Source organism: Thunnus maccoyii, chromosome 1, assembly GCF_910596095.1.
Source record: "Thunnus maccoyii chromosome 1, fThuMac1.1, whole genome shotgun sequence".
Lineage (NCBI taxonomy): Eukaryota > Metazoa > Chordata > Actinopteri > Scombriformes > Scombridae > Thunnus > Thunnus maccoyii.
In genome coordinates, this window is record NC_056533.1 from 18,289,570 (window position 1) to 18,306,660 (window position 17,091).

Consider the following 17,091-nt stretch of genomic DNA (forward strand, 5'->3'; position numbering starts at 1 on the left):
TTATCTTACACAAATGTGTCATAGATAGTTAAGATGCACACATGTAGATGCAGTCACCTTTCTTATATAGTCACAACTTCAAATGCTTTTACTTTTCATTTACTGTCTCCTTTACATCACTTAGACATGAAGGTGAATTTTCTTTCCGAGAAAGTGTAGTTTCTTCTTCTTACCGTCTTGTTAAAATTATCACATAGTTTCTGTCTACTTTCCTTTCTTATATATATATATATATATATTTATATATGTATATGTATGTATATATATATATGTGTGTGTGTGTGTGTGTGTGTGTGTGTGTGTGTGTGTGTGTGTGTGTGTGTGTGTATGTATATATATATACACACACACACACACACACACACATATATATATATATGTGTGTGTGTGTGTGTGTGTGTATATATATATATATATATATAATATCGAAGACAACAGCTTCATGAATTCATGTAGATGTTGGCAGCATCCAAGTTATCTGTTGCACATCATTGCTTGCGTAGGTCCTGAAGATTTTAAGTCGGTCAACTTGAGTACATGAGCCTGCACAGGCAGTTCTCAGTGAAAAGCATTAACAGGTGTGCTTTGGCACAAATGTATCTCTGTTCTAATATCTGTTCCATCTCCTTTACTGAGTTAAAGGTTCTATATGGAAGAATCAGCAATTCCTTCTCATTAATGACACCGGTGGCAGTTAAGTGAGCTGCAGTCAGCATCCTGTTGCTCGCGCTTGCATGCATGCTCGCACACCGTCAGTGCCAGCAACCACCAACACGAGACTATTGCAGGTGATGCCTTTTTCCTCACTTACACTTCTCGTAATAACATAAAAGATCTTTAAAGTTGTGTTGCACCATTCCTCAGCAAAGCATCTCTTACTCACTGTCAGTCAGCCCCTCAGCCCCCGCTGTATGTACACATGCTCGCTCACACAAAACACACACACAGACCAAACACAGAGAGGCTCCTGCTGTGCTGTGGCCACTGGCCGGTAGTGATGTGCGGGTCAAGGTTTTTTAATCCGCACTCACCCAACCTGCTATGAGAGCCAATCCGCACCGTCCAACCTGCAAAAATATGCATTAATCAGCCACTCAAACCCGACTCACAAACCACCAACTTTGTTTACCAACCTTGATTACGAAACACCGGTAGGCTTAGCGAGGAACAACGCGCTGCAGTTTTGTTGTGAAATGTGTGGTGGTCACCGGAGGCAGCTAGCTATCTAAACCCCCCCAAAAAACAAAGGTATTGTAGCCAGAAACAGTGATAGCATGGTTAGGCAGCTAGCCACCAGCCAACCTGGTGGGTAACAGAACTGGAGAGCTAATATCTGCAGGGTGTTTCTAGTCTGATAAGTTAGCACAGTTTTTGTTATGGTGTTGTGGAGAGGCAAGGCACTCGAGAGCGCGAAAAATGTCACATCCTTGGGATTTTTGTAGAAAAACCGGCCCAAGTCCTTCACATAGAAATCAGTCCACAGGCTGTTACAGGCAATCGCGAAAGTCAGGGGAGGTCTCATTTTTTAAGTTGCGTTACAACCCGTTCACTCGTTGGCAATAAAAAATGATTAATACATGAAAATTGCTTCAACAAGTCCTCTCAAATTAAAAGACCATATAGGTCATACATGCACAGCAGAACGACCCATTGGAGCATAATATGCCGCTTTCCAAAACCATTACAAACCACTGTTAAAAAATAATGATTTTTTATGATGTGACAACACTGTGGTTAAGGTCTGGTTAGGTTTAGGCTTTGGAGGACAGGCTCCAATTCCTACATATAGAACTTTTAAAGAGATTAAATATCTACTGCCTTTTTTGTCTGCCCCTTATGTCATCAAGCAAGGAAAAAAACAGACTGCTATGTCTTCCATTTGGGGCTGTACAATGCAATAAAAAACTAGGTGCAGGACAGTTACCAGTAAACAAGCAGCTGGAGATCAGGTTTAGACCTGTGATGAGAGCTCTAAAGCCATCATGTCCGACACTTGAAATATAATTAAAACAGTGGATAATATGGTGTCATAATCTTGTGGCTCTCTTACTCTTCCCAGTTCTGATGTGTTCCATTCAGTCCTGGTCTTCTGCTTGCACAACAACAGACTATTCGTCTGTGAGAATGATCACCCCCACCCCTCCCAAGGGGTCAGCCACTTAGCCAGGATGACACAGTAACCTCCAGACGACCTTTCGCTTTGCCAAATGTTATGCCTGTAAACTGTGTGAACTCATCACAGTGCAAAAGACAAGAGAGAAATAGGGTTTTCTGTTGGAGGGACGACTGGGTTTAGGAAAGCCTGGTTGTACAAGCTTGCTTTGTGCGCTCATGTTGTACCTCTGTGTGACACATGCATAGGCAAGTGGCAGTGTATGTCTGTCTGTCTGTTTTTGTACATGGGTGTATGCACTTGTAGACTGAGTGCAACACAGAAAAAAACATGAATAATACATGATAAAATATCCCTGGTAATGCTCTGGCTTTTATTTTTTGGTGACTGATGTAAAAGAGACAGTTGGGACAGGGATTGTAAAGAAATAGTTTGACATTCTGAGATATACACATATTTGCTTTTTGTTTTGTTGTTACCATAAGGTTGATAGGCAATGAATGGTGACTCCAGGAAGTCACTGCATTCTGCAAATAACTCCACGTAAAACTACAGCTTGTTGTTTTTATACTTCAGTCTTGTATGGATGAATAAAATAAGATATATGGTGTTAATTAATGAACTTTAGAGGTGCTTGTAAGTGCATTTTGTTAACCTGGCTAGTTGCTTCCCCCTGTTTCCATTCTTTATGCAAAGCTAAACTAAGTTTCCTGGCTTCATATTTACCATACATACTAGGGTGGGGCTGATGGGCGATGCCATCGTCCATCGCCGATGGGTTACAGTCACCGAACGCTGAGCCCCTACCATCGTAACATCGTGATTTAAAAGTCCCCCCATCGTCTGTCCATCTTTTATGTAGATAGAATTACTCTTATTGGTTTTTTACTCACAAAGCTTTTTTTGCAACTATAGTAACCCAACAAGTGTAGTTAGTTGTCGTCAAGTCGACCTGGTTCACTGTCTCTCCTTTGCTCCACTCAGAGGACACACACTCACACATGGAGTGCTCAGCCCCGCCCATAGTGAAACAGTAAGAGGGGAGAAACTTAGCGCGACCATAATTGACAGCAAAATGCAGTAGACACTTTGAGCTGAAATGAAAAGAGTGGACATAAATTAGGTAAATAACATAAATAAACAGTGTCTACTGTGTTTTGCATTTTGCTGTCAATGATCTGTCTGAGAAGGTGAACCACGTGAAGTACTCGTGTTGACTACTAAAACTACTAAAAGCTTTGCAAGTAAAAATCCAATAAGTGTAATTTTTCCCCACGATATCATCATCTATTGCGATTTTGCACTGTGGACATCATCATATGCCAATTGTGTAGACATCGCCCAACCCTAGTGCATACATGATAGCATATTTCCATGTCCAAAATGTCAAACTATTCCTTTAAGCCATCATCTGACACTGTAGTAATATTTATGGTATTTATAGCCATTTGATTTCTCATGCTGTTCTGCATTGTGGTATGTTCATTTTGGTAAAATGTAAAACCTCCAAAGTGGCCTAAAATCTTAATTATAATGAAGAAATTGGCTACTTTGCCAATAGACAATTGAATTTTGTGTTAAGCTATAGCCTTCATTTCAAATTGTTGTTTAGCTGCTGTTTTTTAAAATGAGAAATTTCTCCGAAGTGTGATTATCATAGCAGGGCATCTATATAGCACTAGAAAACCTGCTCCTACCGAACGTGTCAGTGATGTTTTAACCTGAGGACTTTTATATCAGAGTCATGGTTTGAGGGGTAAAATGTGTGTTTGAGGGGTGGACGGCACAAGAGGTCCCCCAGATATGCTGTCATAACCCATGCAGCCACGCTCTTTGCTATGGGCCTATCAGTAGTGAAGGCAGCACTTAGACATGTTTGTACTCTACGCCCTCTATCCCTCTCCCTTTCTCCCCAGGCACCATGTCACTCCAGGGGTGGACCAGCACTGCCTGGCTGTGCCCAAGTCCATAACACCAACTAAACCCCCCTTACTACCCACTACCACTAGGGTCAACGTGCCCTCGCCCCCTCGCCCTACAACGCCCAGGGTCCATACCAACACTGCCCTCCAAAGAGAAACAAAACCGAACTGAAAAGAGACAAAATGGCCCCACGCTGCTTTTCCTGTCAAAGCTCTTGACAGGCCCGAGCAGAGGCCCCCAGAGGAGGGCTCAGATGAAGATGATGACGACGGAGATAACAAGTCAAGTTGTTGTGTTACAGCGCAGTTACACTTTGGCCCTTGTTTGTCCATTTGGTTATTCAAAAGCATCGCAGAGCTAACTGATTCCCATGCATGTCATGTTTAGTAACATGACAGATACTATCAAATGCTGTTTTACATCAGTCCATGGAGCGTGAAGGGTAAGTGAGGAGCTAGCTATTCAAGAGAACAGGAATAAGCATTCCATTAGGTATTAAAAAACCTTGAAATATTGTCAGCTAGTCAATTTCCTGTTTGGACATGCTCACTTTTAATGAAATTCAGTCAGTTATTAGTCCCTTCCCATTCTTTCAGTGTTTGGGAATATAATTACACTCAAAATGCTTACTCATCCTTCTGCCTGCCTGCTGCCTACTCTGTCAGATGCATTAGCCATGAAGCAGAAGAGGTGATGTGCCTGTGTCTGTATCTGTCTATCTGTCAGTCCGTCTGACTGTCGATGCGTCTGCCTCTCAGATTATCCTGGATCAGGCAGCAGGTGACATGGCGAGCAGGTGACCATCACCCAATTACCAAAAAGAAACTCGAGACGCAAATCTCTCTTTCACTCTTTTTATGCCACTCTTTCACTTGCAAAACACCTAATCATAGACTATTTTCAAACAGCATGCATGACAACAGGACAGTTTAAATTTAATTTAAATAAAATTTAATTCTTTAAGAATTTGGCTGGTGCTGAATTGGTTGTATGAGTGTAAATTCCTTGATCATCAACATTACAAGTTAACAAAAGTGAGCGCTGTAAGGGGCAGGTCCAAAACACTGACAACATTTATTTGACAATAAAAAACAAGTGAGAAATAATAGGGAAGATAAATAACAGAAAGAATTTTTAACTTTAGAAATGACAAACTCTGAGGGATGAAAACTTCCCCAGTCAACAGGTTATTCTTAGGGCAAGGCCAGGGATCGTGTTGCACTCTTTGTTACCACAAAAGAAGAGGAAGGTAGAGCTTCTTCTCAGCTTTTGTTTGGTGCAGGTGGGCTTGAATTACCAAAGTGATGGGATTTTTGCTGGGTTGTTTCTGCATTTTTTTTTCTGGCTAGGTAGCGGAAGTATTCTCTGAAATTGCCAGCGTAAATGTGATGATGGTTTGCTTCTCAAATAGAAAAGCACATCACCTCATTATGTGGGTTTTGGTGTGCTGAAGTTAATACTAGTTCCTATAGATTCAGCAAATGATTTCCCACACAATGCAGTGTAATTTTATCGGTGTGGGGGATTACAGCACTGGGAGGTGATTTAGCTTGGTTTAGTGACTGGATAGACCAGCAACTCTGGGAAGTTTCTACCAATTTCAGCTGTGAAACGTTCGACTACCATTTTGACCCTCGGCTGGTTGTAGAAATGGGACTGGAAATGGAGGACATTGACCTGGTGTCATGGACAGACGTACACATTAGTTTACAGTGGCTGCACTGCAGCTGTGCTGCTCAGGGAAATGGAATTGGCAAAAGGTATCACCTCTAATGTGACCACTGTCCATGAATACTGGACTTGTGGTATATAAATCCACTCAAACTATGTTTAAAAAAAATCTTATTGTGCTGTTCTGCATCAATAGAATTTTTTTTATTCATGCATGACAGCATATAGCCAGATTTCTTAGTCATCATTTCTTCAGTGATTGTAGTGACTTCAGCTTAGTGATACAATGTTCAGTTTCTCTCATTTCACTGACTTAATAGAGCTTATAATATGCTGACCAAATTACAGCAATGATTGTGATAAGTCGGTGTTTATGGTAAATATCGTGTCACTTCCATGAGCATGTTCCAACATCAGCTAATCTGATTTGAACAGCCAGACCAGTCGTCATGTGTTCCAACAAGGTGTTGGGTTTCCCATAGTTCTAAGCTGTACAGTGACACGGCCATTTGAAAGTGTGGCTAAAACTCTATGGAAGAAATGACTCGTTAAATTAGCACCTAATACTCCAGTCATTAGCAAGCCGTTACCACCAGTGGAATGCCTTTGATGGTGCTGCTTTGTGTGAGTGGGTCCGTTTTAAGCTCCAGTTGGAAACATTTATCCATTTCGATCTTGGAATATTATACACTTACATAACATTGCAATACTCATAACCAAAGCATAATAAAAACATTAAAAACAGAGATTTGGTGCCTTTTCTGACACACGAAACACTGGTGCGATCTCCAAGAACAACTACTGCTGTATGTGGAGATTGTGAACAACAAGCAGCATGAAACACCGTATTCCTTAAGAACCGGGTCTTTGGGGTGTTTGGTAAGCTGAAGGGAATTGTCCATTGTGGGGTGATATTAGTAACCCTCTTAGGCAAAGCTAGTCTGTGGGCCGGCCCTGAGGGCTCATTTCAAGTGCTTAGCGCTCGTTTGGAGCTTTGTCACCCCTCACCCTGTTGCCAGCATGGCCCCAGCCCCTCTGGCTGTGGAGCGGAGCAGAACCACAGACCTTTACCCCTGCCCGCCACCAGGGAGGGAACACTGACATCACAACTCCAACACACATACACACATACACTAACATTGTGGCACACATCCATTTTCACAACCCCCCCCCCCCCTTCTCCTCCCCCCACCAATGCACCACAGCCAATGGTCTATTTTCCCGCCGTCCACTCCCATCCAACACCCCACCTCCCCCTCTTAGTTTTTTTTCCTCTTTCTCCACCCTCGTGAAGGTTGCCAGGCAGCGGAGAGGACTTCTCACACACATACACCCCACTATGCCTCTGAGGGTTTTCCGGATGTCCTTGTTTACATCATGGAGTGTGCAGGTCGTCGGAGAGCCTCCCTTACTATGTCTGTCTAAGTCCTAGACTGACCTCCATTCATTTGGTGTCAATGCAAATGTTCATGGCAGCCCTGCAGTTGGTTTATCACAGCTGAATTAAATGCACTGCACTTACATCATATTTGGGTGTAAATTTCAAAATCATGGTGAGGATGAATTAAAATATTCTTCTTTGATGGTCGTCATAGAGATTTATATAAAAGTTGTTTATTTGGAACTGTACTGAGAATAAAGTAAGCTATTATGGCCCAGATAACATATAACTGGTATCAGCTCTAATATTGGCTGTCACTGATGTCCGGGATGGTTGCTGACTGTTACCAGGCTGTCTTTCCTCTCCGTGTGTCATACCGATCAATTGGTTTTGCCTGCTTCTCTCTCCAACTTTGATGTAACCATTGATTGTTCTCATCTGCCCCTGAACTCAAAGGTTAGAGGAGCTGAGCTGCACTTCTGGATTGCTTTGACCTTCGCTCTGCACATGCTCAGTGGGCTCACAGAGCCCAGAGCCAAACAGACACGGTGTAGCCAGGCCCGTGGGTGCGTGACAGCTAGACAACGGTGTGATGTCTTTTTTTTTACTCACCCACTGAGGATGATGTATATGTGATTGATTTTTCTCCTACCCCTCTCTCTACCGTGTTTCCGCTGCAGTGCACTAAGCAGGACTGAGTCCAGGCTTGATCAATGCATTGTTTTTCTTTTTCAATCACACTCGAGTGAGCTGAAGACACGAAAGGTTACACAGGTGAGGTTTGGCAGGGGTGGAGGTAGAGCTTCTGGAGGCCCCCTCAAGGCCAATATATGAGTTTGCATGGATGTTTGTGTGGGAGTACGTGGGAGAGAGAGAGTCAGAGAAAGAGTTACATACAGAGAGAAGTTTAATGAATTTATCGTGTTTCTAACAACTTCCTAATTCTTCATGTGGTGCCACACAGTTTAGTTTATTCTCATTATGTATCTCATGTCTGTTCTCCTAGTGGGAATCTTCTGTCCTTGCCCCTATAAGTCCTGTGTAACCTTACCTTAACCACCCTACATTAAATTATAGGTCCTTCACAGTGTCTCAGTAGTCACCTGCCCCAGGTAATCTGCTGGGCTGCATAAAGACTGCTCCTCTTGTTTCCTCTACTTGCCTGACAAACGGTCTTCTGACACACACAAAGGATATGTGTTCAACCAAAAGGAGACCTCTCGAGGACGACGCGCCTCCGACTTGGTAGCGACAGTAGCTGGAGCACAAGGCTCCATATCAGACATGAACATCAGTGATGTGAAAACATTCTGCAGTTCAGACTCAGGTTTTTTGATGCTCTAAATCCCTGCAAAAACAGTACACTGCAACGGGAGGAAGTAGTTTACCCTAGAGGGGTAAAGAGTGTTGCGTAGTCCTGAATTGTCTCTTTGTAATGACGCTGTTAAACCCTGTACCCAAACACCTACTCATTAAGAAAAAGATAAGTATCTGTGGGAGTGGAAGGGCTCTCCAAAAGCTGCATGTCTGGAGGGGGTAAGGATGTGGTGGGCAGGGACAATTTAAAGTGGTGAGGTGGGGTGGGAGTGCAGGCCAGTGGGTTTCAGATGTCATGGCCGATTCTTTCAGGGGCAAATTACAGGGTTTAACTTCTCTTGTACCCAAGATGCCTTTATTCTGATTTAACCTCCACGATAGACGCTCCAGCATCGCGCTACTCAACACCATTGTAGGGCACACACTTGACTCTGGACATACTTCACCTCCTCTCACACTCTCAGCACCTCTTCAAGACTTCGTTCATGGAGTGCCATTGGCGGCCTTTCTTGGGACTTCTGAAGGGAGCAGTGTAGCCCCTCTTAAGCTTTATAGTAGTTAGCGTGTTGGTGTTAGGGGGCTTTACATGAGTGGCCCTCATTAACCTCTCAGCGTCTTTGTGCTTTGAGTTGGCACAGGGCTGCTCCACAGATAAGCTTTACTATGAAACAAGTTACTCAGCTAAAAGACTTGATTCTAATGACTCTGGTATTAGCAGAGCATAATCATCTGTGTTACAAACACAGTAAAGTAATCAACACAAGTGCAAACACATACAGACTTTGCATGCACATTTGTGTGCATACATATTCTCTCCCACCTAACGTCATAAAAGCATGCTCTTGTGTCCCATACGCAACTTCTCAAAACTCCCCTACTTCCCACACACACACACACACACATATATTCCCTGTGAGCTGTAACAGACCTAAAGCTCTCTGAAGCATTTAGCAACACGCTAGCAGGTTTACTCTACTCTGCCAGCGTTGAGGGGAGTGCTGAAGCATCTAATGCAATTTCAACCCAACATGGCTCTCTGTGAATAAACATCACTGAAGTGTACATCTACTGTATGTTGATCCACTGTAGTGCTTTCTTTTTTTTTTCATCATACGAGCCGATCTGATTCTCTACCCTCTCTCTCCCTCTCCCTCTCTCCCTCTCTCTCTCCCTCTCTGGTATCTGTAGAGACTGCATTTGCCTCCAGACTTGTCTGAGACGGTGAGTCGTGTGAGCAGGGGGGAGCTGGCAGGAGCAGCCATGGTGGCCTCAGCCTGTGGCTCCGGCACTTCCGGCAACAAACACCTGGATTTCTAGAGCTCCCACACAGTCGCCACGGGCAACCAACACCTGGAACGCTGAAGCGTTGCCCTCTTTACCGTGGTGACCAGGTTGTTCTCTCGCCCACGTAATGTCAACTGCAATAACCCTGCCAGCCATTACCACCTGCCAACTGTCCCAGCCAGGGGTGAAGATCTAAACATCCACAGTACCGCTCCTCATAATGGACACATTTCATCCTTGCTTATATGAATCCACAGTGCACTCTCTATACCTGTCTAGCTGACAGCTAATAAATGCACATTCAAAGTTGTCTTGGGAAGCTCATTAAAATTATGTTATTTGTCAAGTTTTTGTCACCCTGATTTACTTTTTGTCAGTGTTCGTTGCAATGAATTTGAGCTTAACAGTGTTTCAAAATATTAAGGTAAGGGAAGAAAACTGACGGGGTGACTACTGCTTAACCCAATTAAAGTCCAAGATAAGGGATTATTTAAGATTACGCTTTTTTTCTTTTTTTTTCTCTATGAGTCTGGGGACTTTGTTTACAAGTAAAGTGTAATTATGAAATATTTTTTAGTCTTTACAGATTCTCATTCTTGGCAAACATTAAATGACTGAGCAGCATTCTCCCAAACTCTGGGCTTGCTTTACAAAACAAGTGGCCTATGTACAATAGTCTTAAAGTACAATTTATTTTCTAGGACAATGAAATGAAATGTGCTTTTGTTAAGTTAAATAAAATCAAATAAAATTAAAGTGCACCAGAAATTCTCTTCATTTAATTTTTATTTTTACTTTACGGCACCTCAACACCAGCTCTGAAAGCAAAGTTAGCTGCCGGTGAGACTGTGAGAGGATGTAAAGAAAGTGTGTTATGAATGACTGATATCTGGTCTACCTCGCTGGTTTCAGGTTCTAATAGAGATGCCTCCGTCTGACCCTGAGATTGTGCCGGTGAGTGACATCTACCTCCAGTGAGCTGGAGAGCTGAACAGGAATGTGGGCAGAGGGTAGGAGAGCTGGATTTGGGTGCAGGCTTCACACCTCATCAGGCATGTTTGCTGGATGAGCTGCTTTGCCATGACAAGCCCAAAAGAACAAATTAGGTCAAATGGTGACATGGAGAAATACAGAAAAAACAACATGAAAAATTAAATATTTCATTTTAGTTTTCCTCCGTCTGCTGCTGACGCCAGTTTGAATATTTTTGCCTGTAAAAACTGGCAGTATTGGTAACCATCTGCAACATGTGTTGGGAGAGGGTAGTGTTACCTGACAGTTTCATGCATGAATGGAGCGCTCTTATATCGGGTGTATGAGAAAGAAATGACATACACAGGTCACTTATACAGGTGAACAAAAGCTTGTGTTGTCAAGATAAAAACTGTTATCCAAGTTATTGTTGTTGAAGAGCTGACGTATTCAGGGTACACTTTTATGGTAGATTAAAATAAAATAGATTCATTTCGGCATTTGTTTATGTCGCCGTACTACTCGTATGGTTGTTTTTACACTTGCCATGTCTCCGTGTCACCTCTGTGCAAATTCACTTTTTTCAGTCAGTTCAAAAAGTGGATTATTTCCCAAGTTTAAAAACATCAACAAAGTTTCTAATCTCAGTTTCTGCAAGGCGTATTATTATGAATTAGGATTATTCTATTTCCATGTGCAGGTACATGTAGATTTTGAATTTAGTGAACTGATGCCAACCTAGCTACACACACTAGACCAAGGGTCTTTATGCACATTGAATTTAAATATATTGTACATGTAGCTGTGCACAAATTCCAGATTAAATTATCCAGTTTTTAAAAATTATCTAATTGACGGGAATTTATCAGTGTTTTGCCCTCACTCACAGTTGGTTGTATGTAGTTATACAATGTTGCGGTAATGATAATTCAGGGTACCAGGAAATCAATTAATTTAAACTTCTGAGCACACAATAAGTGAAAACTTTACAGTCAGGTTGAGAAAGCACTATTCTCTCCTCTTCTGTGGAATTTTTAAAAATCAATGTGCCTCTTTAGACGGCCTCATCTCCCTAACCTCACTCATATTAAAAAAACAAGTAATTATTTTGAATATAATTAAATAAGTAGGATAAACCAGACAGGATTGTAGATGTGTTTTGTTTTTGGTGGGACGGTTGTCAGCTTCCTTACAAATCTTTCTGTATGACTTTTTGCTCAAAACTCACCAACAAAATTTTGTATGACACTTTATTGTGTTTGGAGTTTTATAACATTAAATTAAAAGCTAAGGTCAAAAATAGGTCAGTATTACATATATTCTTTTTGTTAAATGACTGACATTCTCTCTGAATAAAATTTGCAACAATAACATAAGCTGAACATGAAAAGCTGTTTGTACATTTTACGAGACCTACCTTTTGAAAGCCTCATATGGCCTGTAGCAAAAAAAAGAAAATCATGGGACTGAGTGCAGAGAAATGCGCTTTTATAATTGTTCCTTTCAGCAGCTGCAGCTCATGTCCTATTGATACCTGACTAAAGCTGTATGTGTTTTACTACGGAAGCTTTGACTGAGGTCTTAGGGGTTATATTGTTGAATGACTGTCATATTGCAGTACTAAACCGTTCAAGTTACTAAATGAAGAATAATATATTTTTATACCTCTCTGCAAGAAAGTAAATTGAAATTTAGGTTTAATAAAGCAGACCTACAGAATCTTCAGACATGTTGTATGTCAGAATACATAATGAAATTATCATACCAGATACACAAAGATAGGCTATCATTTATTGACTAACTTTCCAATGTTGAGGGAATTGTTCCTTTGTGTTTGCTTAAAGCACTCTCTCTCTCTCTCTCTCTCTCACACACACACACACACACACACACACACACACAGAGCACAGAATTTATCTGCTGACACTAAACAGAGGAGTGTCAGCTTCTGTGTGCTGCTGCTGTGGAGAATCAGATTCAGATTTCCAGGTCAGAATCATTGCGTCTCATTAAAAGACAGATCAAAAAGTACAAAGTTCTCAGGAACTTTTACAGAAACTTATATTACTTGACTTCGTTTCTGAGCGAGAATTACATTTAAACCTTTTTATCCCAAACCTGTGTATTATTTAGACCTCTACTATTTGCAGTCTTTCCTACATTTTGAATCTCGCTTTCATTCTCTCTCTGTAATTATTAATGTTCCTTCTCTGTCTTGGCGCAGTCATCTAGCCTGTTCTCTCTTCTTCACCCTGTGCGCTCAAAACAGTATTCTTCTGTCTGTGTGATAAACTGGATTAAATGAATAGAAAAATTGCATTAGCTCAAGAAAAAAATCCTCTTTAAAAAATCTGATTAACCTCCAATCCACAAACTTCTGATTGGACTATTAAATATTGAGTGAGATGTGTAAATTCAATTAATCAATTTAGCAAGTCATAAGATATTCGGTGCTGTTACATGCTGTGTGAATGTTACCTGACCTCACTCTCTCCTGGACATCCTCTCCTTTTTAGATGGTCCGTCTCTAACACACCCCTCAAATACACACGCACACACACACATACACTCACAACCCCCCTGCTGAGGCAGCAAGTGAAGCAAAATAACTCACTCTGCCACACAATCGCTCCTCTGCCTCGCTCTAGGCACTGACTGCTTTATTTCATGACTTTTTTTCTCTTCCCTGCTCCCTCCTCCTCATTGGTTCTGTATTTTTTTTTCATACCATCGTAACTCTACTAAAACAAGAGCCAGTGATGGTGAATTGCTTGACCTTTCTCATTGTGTGGTGGTGTTGTGCTGTGTGGTCGGTGTCGAGTTGGTTCAGCCCCATACATCAAGAGAGGTGTGTTATTGCGGACACCTTTGTTTGGTGGGAATTGGAAGTGTTGTGTGTGTATTACAAGCCCTTGTACTGGCATTTGTCAGCATTAGATTTACAAAAGTTCACTTTAGCTTTGCAGCAATGATGCATAATGTCAAAATTAAGAAGTGTCTTCACTCGTTCAGCAAAGACTGACACCGTATAAGACGCAGCATTGAACAGGCAATAAGGCTTTCTTTAAGACACAATTTTACTGTACAAAATGTTTTATAGTTTTCACAAAATACATTTAGAAAGCTCCATTTTAAATAAAATTAAATTGAAATATTTAAGAGACAGCGTGTAGACGTTTTTATCTCAGAAGCATTGCTCAGACGTAAACCCAGTATGTGTCCATGTTCTACATACACACTGAAATAAAAATGCAAAACTCAAAAGAGCATGACAGATGATGCTAGAAAAACCCTCCCATGGTCTTCAATTATAAATAAGGACTGCGGGGTTAGACTGCAGTCTTACAAACTCGAAGCCAATGTAATTGAACAGAACGTGTTTACAAAAATTTTGCAACACAAGACTAATATCTTAAAAAAAAAAAAAAAACATTGTGTACTAGATGAAATACAAAGGCTTTGGTCTGTTTTACAATCAACAATGATTAAATCTGATATGTACTTGTAAACAACTGCCAAACACTTAAGTTTAAAACTCTGTCAAGCAATGTTTAATCATAATTATAGGAATTAAATATTTCTAGTTGCACAAATTTTTTTTTTTGACCATAGGACACTATAATACAACTATACCTAAGAGACAAATTGTACCTGACCCTAAAGAAATGTATTTTATGATGCATGGAACATTTATAGAATATTCTCGGGGTTATAAATGAAATCAACTTTTATTGGTGAAATCTTTCTGGAAGATTTCTAGGGAAGACAAGTACTTTACATTTTGACATAAACAAACTGGATTATATCGAAGACGCAGTCTACCATTTACAGACTACAGGTTTTGTTTTACACCTGTTTTCCACATTTAATGTTCTTCGTGGTAATCTAGAAGTCAATCCAACCACCAAAGCAGAGGTCCAAGTTGTGTTGCATGTCGCACTGTCTTTGCACGCTTTTAGCTGTTGATAGTGATCCGTGTCTAATAAGCCAGCAAACGCAGGCTCAGTCAGCTCATCTGAACATGAGGGGGGGGGGGGGGAGTCGAGACCACAGCCTCAGTGGGTGGATCGAGTTTGAGCTTCCTCTGCTAATATCCATTCGTAAGAAATAAGACCAATAAATAGTTTTTGTTGTTTTTTTTTTTGTTTTTTTTTTTGACACAGTAAGAGTCTTCCCTCCAGCTTTTCGTCTTTAATGATATGCAACAGCGTCCAGAGACCATGCAAAGGCTGGTAGAAAGTCTCGATATAAGCAGATTAAAAGATAGTCATGGCAGAATCTCTCAGGTTCTCCTTTCTCAAACAAACGCAAGACCAACATGGTTTTCTAGCAGTCCATCTATCAGTACTTGATCTTGGTTTTTCATATTAACATACAAATGGCCATTTACTAACACACCAGAGAAAAAAGGAAACAATGACTGAAGTTGGAAATAGAAAAAAACATAAGTTTTTGTTCCATAAAAATTTAACACCGGGCACTTTACAGAGGTCCATTTTTTTTCTGTCTTTCCATGTTCCCTCTTCCAAGTCCTCGTTTGAATGTGCCTAGAGCTACAGAACAGCACACAGTCCCACTGGAAAAACAAAGCCCAGACGTCCCAAAGCTCTCCCAGAGTCTCTCTCTTTCCTCCTCCTCCTCCTCCTCTTCTCCTGTCCTTGCCTCTTCGCAACCCTCTCTCGCCTTCTCTACTCTCCTGTGCCGTGTATGTGTGAGGAGCACTGCCGGAGGGCGATGGTGGAGTGGGTGGTTACAGGGTGAAGTAGCTCTTCTCTCTACTGTAGTCTTGACCAATACTGAGACATGTCAGGCTCGCTCCCTGGGACTTGGACAGGGACAGACACTCCAGGAGAGATGAGTCCTGCCGAGAGAGAAAGAGAAAGACGTCAGTAAAACCCAAAAAAATGCCCCCAGAAGTCAACATGCTAAATTAGATGAGTGTATGCACCATGCACAGTTAGTGTGACAGCTAACACTAGTTAGCCTTATAGCACAGAGCATTGTGCTTTAAACGCTTGCAAATACGTAGACGAGCAGTGGAGCTGCAATGAGTCACAATGCTCTGCACATGGTTGCACAGTAAAATGCTTGCAAGCTCGATAAATTGAGGCTTTGGCAATGGCATTTAAACAGACAGAGTACAACAGCAAATGAATCAAATTAATTAGCAATTTAGCACAGAGGAAATGTGGTTATGCATGATTAACTCTTCATGACTATAACCGGTATATATGGCTCTCAATAACAGTGTCCTAATGGGGTGGAACTAAACTATGGGCTGGAGTAGTGGGATTGACATGATGGCTTAGAGCAGTGGTGAAATGAACTTGGTTCATGCAACTGCAGGAAAGGAAAATGATATGAAATATAGAGATATTGATCCAGAGATGTTTAGACCATGAAGTTTTCTCAAATAGACGGAAAGGAAAAGGAAAGTTGCTGCAACAGATCATGAATCAAAGATGGCTATGTAGTACCCCCTAATTAGGAGAGGTGGCAGATATTTCATTAGAGGATTCAGAGTTTCCACGCTTTGATTTAATTAATTCCCAAGCATGTTGGTAAACAATGAACTTTCTGCCTACCTGTTGAGGTGGTACCAGAAGTGGACATTGATTGGCTGTTCATATGTGCCTGCATATGAGGGGGCGTGTATGTTTCGTAGCTCCGCCCGTTCACAGGCGGACTGGTAGGCAGCATGCAGGAATAAGAGGAGGTCTGGCTGGGCTATAGATGGGGAGAGAATGTTACATTAGCTTAGCCAACCATACTTTTCAGCTCAGTCTTTAATGCTGTAAGCTCTCATAGGCAGACATGTCTGATTTAATGTTATTTATAATTTTAGTTCTACTTCTGTTCTTCAATGAAAAATAAGATTTAAAGGAAGGTTTTTGTCTGGCCTGGAAGTACAATTTTAAATTACTCATCGTGTGCACTCTAACAGTCATATCAGACATGTTAAAATATTTCCACTTTAAAAGCATATCTTTAAAAAATGATTGATTACTATGGATTATGGTCTTTTACTTACTTGCATAGGTAGATTGTTTGCCATGGTGAAGCTGGGCATGGGGGGCAGCGCACTGTAGGTGTTTGTGAGTGCTGAGTCAGGTCTACCCAGCATCGACCCCGAGGTGAAAGACACTGTGGATGGAGATGGGGGAAAAAAAAATATATGTGGTTAAGAATTTCCAAAATGAAAAAGGCTGGTCTCATTATCGTTAAGCAGTGCATGCGTGAGGTGGCGCCTTATTTGACAGGCTGATGGGCCCGGACAGATACTGTACAGTGTGTGTCTCAGGTGATTGACTTGTGAGCATGAGCTTCAGCTCTGCCGGTGTGCCCTCGTGCCTGATTCGGTAATTACACAGATAGTCAGCTGAGAAGTTTTGCTCAATCATCCATCAAAAGGAAAACCACCGGTGCTTCT

General features: G+C 41.4%; 2 protein-coding genes across 11 annotated transcripts in view; one reads left to right on the forward strand and one right to left on the reverse strand.

Moving 5' to 3' along the window:
• elp4 (elongator acetyltransferase complex subunit 4) overlaps positions 1-10,445 on the forward strand; it is a 53,574-nt gene extending 43,129 nt beyond the window's left edge. Inside the window, exon 10 of the mRNA XM_042410872.1 lies at positions 9,594-10,445. Within this exon, the coding sequence (XP_042266806.1) occupies positions 9,594-9,722 (129 nt within the window). The 3' untranslated portion in view covers positions 9,723-10,445. The remainder of the gene's footprint in view (positions 1-9,593) is intronic.
• A 3,317-nt stretch (positions 10,446-13,762) lies between these two features.
• The window catches only part of pax6b (paired box 6b), a 40,153-nt gene continuing 36,824 nt past the window's right edge, over positions 13,763-17,091 (reverse strand). For 8 of the 10 annotated variants that reach the window (XM_042407001.1, XM_042406991.1, XM_042406984.1 and 5 more), the window contains 3 exons: positions 16,693-16,805; positions 16,247-16,388; positions 13,763-15,522 (listed from right to left, as the gene is read on the reverse strand). In XM_042407001.1, the coding sequence (XP_042262935.1) occupies positions 15,437-15,522; positions 16,247-16,388; positions 16,693-16,805 (341 nt within the window). In that variant the 3' untranslated portion in view covers positions 13,763-15,436. The remainder of the gene's footprint in view (positions 15,523-16,246; positions 16,389-16,692; positions 16,806-17,091) is intronic. The other 2 variants (XM_042407050.1, XM_042407058.1) reach the window with 1 other exon arrangement.